This window comes from Miscanthus floridulus, chromosome 5 (genome assembly GCF_019320115.1).
Source record: "Miscanthus floridulus cultivar M001 chromosome 5, ASM1932011v1, whole genome shotgun sequence".
Classification (NCBI taxonomy): domain Eukaryota; kingdom Viridiplantae; phylum Streptophyta; class Magnoliopsida; order Poales; family Poaceae; genus Miscanthus; species Miscanthus floridulus.
In genome coordinates, this window is record NC_089584.1 from 5,665,501 (window position 1) to 5,674,010 (window position 8,510).

The following is an 8,510-nucleotide window of genomic DNA, read 5'->3' on the forward strand; positions in this document are numbered from 1 at the left end:
TCCTGGCATAGCTGGCGATGTCCAAGGACTGAGGAGTCCCCGGTGTAGCTGGCGATGTCCGAGCACCGAGGAGTCTCTGGCGTAGCTGGTGATGTTCGAGCACCGAGGAGTCCCCGGCGTCGCTGGCGATGTTCGAAAGGTGAAGTGTACCCACTTAGTCCTCGAGCATAAAGAAACCGAGCGCCGAGGAGTAACCAGCGTAGCTGGTGATGTTCGAGCATCGAGGAGTCCTTGGCGTATCAGGCGATGAAGAACGAGTGACGAACAGTCTGATCAACTGGTCGATGGCGAAGTAAGCATTGAGTAGAAGCGACTGGCGAACAGTCCGATCAACTGGTCGGTGATGAAGTCTATGAACCTAGCGGTCCAACCAGTTGATCGGTGGAGAAGTCCGAGCACCAGGTGGTCCGATCACTTGGACGATGATCCTACAATACAAATATATAGAACGGGTAGTACATGATATAAAAATATATGAACTCTAGAGAAAAATCAGCAATGGCGATGAAAATAGCGTATGCAGCTTGGCGGTCAGCTGGTGTGAAGATGTATTTATATTTAATACAAATCGCCCAAACAGTTAGTGTGTAGCTAAGTCTTCAACCCTAGCTAGCCTGTTAACCATAACATCGAGCGCGGAGCCTGTGCACGCGTAGGAGGAACAGGCGTGACCAAGGAACCATAGCCGATCACCCATAACACCGAGCGTGAAGCCCGTAGCTCGTGTAGGGAGGAGCCGGAGACAGGATCATCTCTAGAGGCGTCCGAGCATCAACATGACTGTTCGGGAGTTCGGAAAATCATTTGGAGAGCAAACATGGAGAAAACAGCTCAGAGAAATATTATGGTGATATACGAGGATCGGAGAATATTTAGAAGAATATTAAAGCTGTGACTTAGCTTGATTCATGACCGAGTGGAGTAATCAGCGCGTTGTAGAGGCGTAGTCAGACCACGTTGGTCGTGCAAAGGCCAGAGCCTGAGTCGTAACATAGCCTTTGCCTACATCGTTCTTGAATCTAGATCGGTGAAAATTGATGCATGCGTCGTCTTGGTTGTTGTATCCGAGATGGATAGCACCAGAATTCTTGCCATAGTTGATGCTAGCTGATCCTTCCATCAAGAGATCAGACTCAGATCGGCTAAAGGAATTGCATGCAGTTGTGTCATGGAGACATTGGACTCCTTCTGTAGTGGAGGCAGGCAGAACGGGAGCAGTAGCCAGACTCTTGATGGACTGTGTTAGCCGTACGAGGGCCGGAACCCACGGGCATATAGAGTTGTAGTCGCTGTTGCCGAAGGATGTCGTCGCAAACAACATTGATTTTTTAGATCCCAACTGGTTTGCCATGGATCAGCACGTAGGCCTCTACCTGGCGCGCCAACTATCGATAAAAGATGCTCGGCAGTCCACCGAGGGATATCCCGCGATGGTAGATTTGTCGATGGGGGTGCGCGTAATCAGGAACCGAATGGTGACACAAGGCGCAGAGACAACGATTTAGATAGGTTCGGGCCGTCTGATCGATGTAATACCCTACGTCCTATGTCTTTGGTTTATTGTATTGAATATGAGATCTATCGATCTGTCCACTAGGGACCTCTGCCTCTCCTTATATACTCTGGAGGAGTAGTTTTACAAGGAAAGTATCCTATTTGGTACTATACAATAGCTTGTGGTGCACGCCGAGCGACGCTGTGCACGCCTTGATCTTGTGGGCTGGACCACCTCTGATAGTGCGGCTTATATCTTGTCTTGTGGATACCGGAGGCTATACCCCCACCGCTATGGTCTAGCACTGTAGTAAGAACCGGAATATAAAAGATGGTAAATTAGTTCTGATTGCTTAACCCTTGCTTAAAAGTAGAACATGTGCTTATCTACAATGGTTAGCTAATGACTGTTAATTAAACTTGATTTTAAGGACGTACTTCTAGTAATGCTTTTCACAAACAAAAAGAAAACAGCAAACGCATATTGCCTATCATATAGTTGAGAGTCGAGAAACTATTCTTACTAGTCGGGTAAGTCTTGCAAATACATTATGTACTTAGGGCTTATTTTACACTGTTGCAAGTGCAGCTTGAGGAGCAGCTCTTGTGTGGAGAATTCTTCTGATGAGCACAGACGAATCCTTGTATCTTTTTCGTTAGATGTTTATTTTTATTTCATTGTTTAATTATCGCACTCTGAACCCTATATTGTAATAAATAATTTTCAAGAACTCTTTTTGTATAAAATGAACTAAGTGTTGTAAGCTCGTACTCATTATTAGATTATAGAGGTAAAACATGGATTGATTCGAGTTCTCCCGTGGGGTGTGCTCGACGGAACTGTTCGATATAGCTTACTTTCGGAGTGCTTAGTGTTTAGTGAAAAACAACACCTCAAAAAACATGTATGATTGTCAGCCGAGCTCGACGCCGAGCCGGCAGCCATGTCAACGCCGCATCATGGTCACGCGAACGGCCACACCGACACCAACCACCACCTTGGCGCCATAATATTGGGAGATGTGTTACCTCGGCGACGTACCGAGCCCTGAGTCCATAAATAAACGAAACCCACATGAGTCTAAGGGGGTGTTTGTTCTATGGACTAAATTTTAGTTCATGTCACATCGGACGTTCGGATGCTATTTAGGAGAACTAAATATAAGTTCATTATAAAACTAATTACATAGATGGAGACTAATTTACGAGACGAATTTATTAAGCCTAATTAATCCGCCATTAGCACATATTTACTATAGCACCATATTGTCAAATCATGGACTAATTAGGCTTAAAAAATTCGTCTCGCAAATTAGCCACAATCTGTGCAATTAGTTATTTTTTTCATCTATATTTAATACTTCATGCATGTGTCCAAACATCCGATGGTACATGGACTAAAATTTTCCTGTAGGAACCAAACACCCCCTAAATGCAAATTATTAAAAAAAATGAAAAACACACACAAAAAAAAAAAAATCGAGCCTTCGTGCGCCAAGCCGGTGGCGCCGCAGCCTGTAAGGCGGGGCCCGCTGTCTTTGCGCCTAGGAAACAGAGAGGCGGGAGCCGGGAGCGGGAAAACCGCCGCCGCTTGGTGGCTCAGCCGCGGCTCCACGCCCCAATCCCAAATTCCCAATCCCGCGCCCTCCTCTTCGTCTCCCCCAGCCCCAGACTCTGAAGGAAACCCTAGGAGCGAGAACCGTCGCCTCCCCCAGATTCGGAAGCCCTAGCCGACCTTCTGGCGCGGGAGGATGGTGGGAGGCGCCGTGGACCAGTCGCTGTTCGACCTGCTGCCCCAGATCCATGCCCTCTTCTCCGACCCGCTTCGCGTGGTAATGATGGGCTCAGCACCCGCTCTAAACTCCCCCTTCGATCTCGTGGCGCGTGGCTTAGTTGTTTCGTGGATTCCTACGGTTTGGGGGGTGGTAGATTACACGGATTGGATTCTGTTGGTTTTGTTGCTCATTTTAGCTTGCTTAGGGCGATGGATTTAGTTAGTGTTATGGTAATTTCTGATGATTCATTGACATTTGTTATGCTTTACTAGTGGTATAACTATCTGATTATGCGGGGAAATAGCTCCAAAGTGCATTACGTCCTGCATATCTGTTGATGCACTGCACTTATTAAAAAACATCAGACTCATTGTTGCTTAACTCCTGTAAGATTCCTAATTAATTTAATTAATGTTTCTTTGAAGACTAGACATGATTCACTGCAACTCCTTACTGAAGCCTGCGGATGTGATATGCTGAGTTGTCATACCAATTGGTTTTGATTTGCCTAATTCTGTTCAGCGTGCACTGTTACCCCAACTCAATATGATGAATCCGTGATATGCCTTTGTCACTTTGTCACTTGAGACTGTTGGTTACTTGTCTAGTTTTCCTCCATTATTCTTTTTTTTGTTGGAATTATTTCCCAGTGACTAACATTCCAGCATTCTATCCTGTGCTTCTATAACAGATTTCGTACAAATGGCTTAGTCGGAACTTCTCTGTATCATCAAATGATGCCAAGAGGTAGTATTTCAGCTTTGTTAATATTTGCCCTGGGAAACTGTAATGCCATGAGAAGGGCGGGCCTGGTGCAAGTGGTAGAGTCTTACCGCCTGTGACCGGAAGGTCCCGGGTTCGAGTCGCGGTCTCCTCGCATTGCACAGGCGAGGGTAAGGCTTGCCACTAACACCCTTCCCTAGACCCCGCACAGAGCGGGAGCTCTCTGCACTGAGTACGCCTTTTAAACTGTAATGTCATGAGGATGGCTTATGCAGTTAGCAACTATGTCCAGGTTGCTTCAGGAGTTTGTCAGCAAACATGGAACCAACCTCCAAGTGATTTACAGTGTGTCGGGGTGGTTGAAGAATAATCCCCAAAGTTATTGTGTAAAGCTCATTTCAGGCCCAAAACTTGAAGGTAATGCATGAATTCCTGTTCTTATTTATGGTAGAGTTTCCTGATCTGCGGTGCTCCCTCTAGGATAAATATTATGATAACTAGATCTAAAATTTTCCTGTGTCTTCACTTCCCAGTGATATGCTTTTTTTTCCCCTAGTGTCAAATTTCTTACTTGAGAAGTTAATCTTTCTTCCATGCAGAAGCAAGGCAAGGTTTCAAAGATTCTTGTTCGGTCCAGATCTACAGTATCCAGGCCTGTATTCCAAAAGATACAGCTGTACTTTGGAATCCTGAATTTGTGCAGGCAGAGGAGCTTTTCAACCAGCCTTTTGATGACGAGAACTGTTTGAGAGATAATAGGTATTGTTCTCTTAGCCCCTTGGTTTTCTCCCAAGCCTCAAGCAGGCACGGCCACAAAGGAATTGTAAGGGAAGACATAACCAGATGAGAATATACATAACCAAACAAACATATAGATGGAGATAGAGTTATATATAAAATTGCGAAATTTGTCGGAGATAATACACTGATGCATTCCTGCGTTTATATGCATGTATATGTATGCAACTTTTATCCCTGATCAGTATTCTCAATTTCGTCACTTCTCAATTATGCACAGGTTTTGTGGTGTTGTGAATTCTTTTGTCAAGCGAACATCCAATGGGAAGCATGTGAGTTCATTGCCACCAAAGCCCTTAAATAGTGCTGCAGGAGTCGCACAGTCTCAACCTAGTGTTACTCCAAAGGAGCAGTTTGTTACTGCTCGGCAGCAAGATTTGCCTGTAAGTTCGAAGCAGGGAGCAGGCAAGAAGTCTGAGAAGGATAATTCTACAGTATTAGATAAAGCTGGCAATGCTCCTGTTGTCAAAGAACAATCAATTGATGCCCATGCAAGCAAAAGTAAAGCTCAAAATGGAAAGGCCATGCCTAGTAATGGTGGATCGCTGGCTAACATGTGGGGCCGTGCATCAGCAAAACCTAAGCCTCCAAGTACCACTAATTCTACAGCTGTAGCAAGTGTTGCAGGTATTATCTCACAAATGCTCATATTTAATTCTTTGTGCTTTACTTTCTTGTGTATGACTCAGCAAACATCTGTTCCTGTATATCAACCCTTCCAAGCATGCTATTAATATTATTTTCAGCTACTGCTGATGCACAAATATGTGCAAAGGAAGAAGCAGATGGAGATAGCAGCGATGATGAACAGGGAATAAAGTACAAGAGGGGATCCATCAATGCAAATAACAAAAAGAGAAGAGCGGTATTTGATTTTTCAGATGATGAGGAAGACGACAATATTGTAAGCATTGCATCTCCTGAGCTACCAAAACAGCATACCCCAGACCCTGTTATTGGAACTGCTGAAGACGCTGAAGTAAATCAAAAGAACTTGGGAAATAAAGAAGATGTACCAAACAATGAGAAAGGTTCCTCAATGGTGGTGGATTCTGACTTCACTGCTGAATGTAAAATCAAAACTTTCAATACTATGAACCATTCTGGGATTACTTTAAAACAAAAGAGTAGTGATGCTCCAATCAATGACAAGAAGCAGGATTCTGCAGCTGAGCCTGCCTCCACCTCACCGAAGAGAAGAAAGGTTTTGAAGACACGCATAGATGAGAGGGGAAGGGAAGGTAGTTATACTGAACTCTGTAAAAGACACTGTGCATATCCAGTCTTTTATTTTATGCCTAAGGGATACTTAAAATAAAACTCCCAATGCTGTACGTCATTATTCTGTTGACATGCTGTGTTCAAATGTTGACCTAGTGCGAAATGGTTTTGACAATCTGCAGCGAAAAAGAATAATTGAAGGTGATATAGAAGCTATCAAAACATTGAAGAATTTATAGAAGATCTACTCCTATTTTTATTCTGGTTGCATGCATGCAAAGTCCACAGTTTATATGTGCCAATGATTTGTGTTACTGATATCACTTATCCTTTTGCTTGTTATGTCATCTCCTTTTTGATTTGGCAGCATGATTCTGAATCTTTTGGAAATTTGCTTGTAATCCTTTTCAGTTACCGAGGTTGTCTGGGAGGGTGAAGCTTCTGCAGATGACAAGGCAGAGAAGAATGTCAACACTACTGCTGCGACTGCAAGCGGGTAAGTAATAGAATTGTTTTTAATTTTGCAGCATGTGAAGTTTCTTGTCAATCCTGATCTATAAATTTATATTTGCATGTTTATACTTGAGATCGATGATGGCAGTTGATATTGATAGAATCAAATACCATTCGACTTTGTTATGACAACTCGTCTTTTCTTGCTAGATCATAAGGAGCAAAAGGAAAATTGCAAATTGATTCTAGTACGCTACTCGTATAAGTGCAATTCATATAGTTTCACAAGGGAGAGACTTGTTTAGCTGAAGTCGCAATAGCATCAATCTTGAATCGCTCTATTTATGTACTCCCTCCATTCCAAATTATAAGACCTTTTGGCTTTTTTTTATACATAGATTTTGCTATGCACTTAGATATACACTATGTCTAGATACATAGTAAAAGCAATGTATCTAGATTCTAGAAATGCCAAAATGTCTTATAATTTGGAATGGAGGGAGTAGCAAGTTGTCTGGTTGGTGACCCTGAGCCAGCAGAGAAAAATTTGCAGAGGGGTATGTCTATCCTATCACAGTTTCCCTTGTAAAATGACTACAACACTTTTCAGTATGAATTGAGAGAAATTGACCCAAAACAGATGGTATAAGGCACTTAATTTTTAGTTTATGCTTGGTGAACCAATGTGACCCCATTGGCCAAACCTCTGCTGGGTACTGGTATATTTCCAAGTTTAATTTGCCTTTTTATTGCCTGAGTGAATTTTGAAATCTGAACAAAAGGGTTTGTATGTTAGATGGCTATGAACAGTTGTGGTTATGGACTTGTCTACATGTTAGATGGCTATGAACAGTTGTGGTTATGGACTTGTCTACATGTTAGATGGCTATGAACAGTTGTAGTTACTTAATTTGATGCCTGAAGCTATTTGTTGCTAAAGAATCCTATATATAAACTGCTCAATGCACATCGGTTGATTGCTGAATCATACTATCTTCCACGGCTACCTGGATTCTTACCCATTTCTGCTGTGCTTATTGAATTGTTTCTCAAACAAATGGACATGCCCAGAGGATTACACTGTGAGGCACTGTCGATCTGTTTTGCTTAGTTTTGTTTGCTTATTGTAATTCCTTATAATATGTACAAGTAGAGATGTGGCTCAAGAGCAGCACTTCCCTTGCCTGATGTTCATCTTCAGGATACTATGAGATAACTTGCGCCATTGCTTTCATTTTCAGCTTCGCTGCCTTGTTATTTCCATGTTTTAACTTGTATATAAGCCTACTAATGTTCCTTTTTATTTCCAATTTTCTGTCAGGGCGACTCTCCCCAGCAAACCAAAGGCAGCAGCAAACACTGACAAAAGCAAAGCTCCAAGCAAAACAGCAGCAGGCAACAAGAAACCTGCGAAGGATGGAACCAAGCAAGGGAGCATTATGTCATTCTTCAAGAAAGTATGAGCCAGCGCGGTGCACACCAGAATGAGACAGGACTCTGCTCAACAAACTGTCAGCTGCCGCGCTTACTGAACCAGGTCTCCAGCCAGACGCTGCCAAGAGAGGAGAGGAGTGAACTTGACGCTCTGATTGCGTTGCTGTGTAAAACGAGAAAGCGAGCGAAGCAATATCACCCTGTAGTCTTGTGTTTCCATGCATGATTTCCATTTGCAAGTTTCACATGGCCGGCCATGTCACGAAACGATCAAGGTCAGCACCGTGCGCGAGAGCTCCGCGGTTCCGCCCCCTCGAGAGCGAAGGCTTCTTAGTTCTCACACTACGCACGGAGCTCCGCCTCACCGTCCGCACGGAACTCCATCGCTGTCTGTTCAAAGCATGCGAAGGCTAGGCTCCAGACGCTCGCATCTCGGACCTCCGGCTCCGAAGGTTGCCAGCACGGGCTAAGCCCCGACTTTGCCCAGCAAAGACACAGCTCGCATGAACACCAGGAGCCCGTGCAGCGATACGGTGCAGGTTATTGGATCTCTGGGTCCTGAACAGCCTGCAGGAACGGCCTGGACGGTTCTTCTTCCTGAATTTATTCCAA

General features: G+C 43.9%; 1 protein-coding gene across 2 annotated transcripts; it reads left to right on the forward strand.

Annotated features, from left to right (window-relative positions):
• The first annotated feature begins 2,973 nt into the window (after positions 1-2,973).
• LOC136451414 (uncharacterized) lies at positions 2,974-8,121 on the forward strand. 2 transcript variants are annotated; one of them, XM_066452116.1, is made up of 9 exons: positions 2,974-3,326; positions 3,961-4,016; positions 4,285-4,409; positions 4,592-4,751; positions 5,011-5,417; positions 5,537-5,860; positions 5,960-6,031; positions 6,423-6,507; positions 7,786-8,121. In XM_066452116.1, exons 1-9 carry the CDS (start codon positions 3,246-3,248, stop codon positions 7,925-7,927), a joined length of 1,452 nt encoding a protein of 483 aa, XP_066308213.1. In that variant the 5' UTR covers positions 2,974-3,245; the 3' UTR covers positions 7,928-8,121. The 2 variants fall into 2 exon arrangements, with proteins under 2 accessions (XP_066308213.1, XP_066308214.1); XM_066452117.1 differs by having other exon boundaries at positions 2,976-3,326; positions 5,537-6,031.
• The last annotated feature ends 389 nt before the right edge of the window (positions 8,122-8,510 follow it).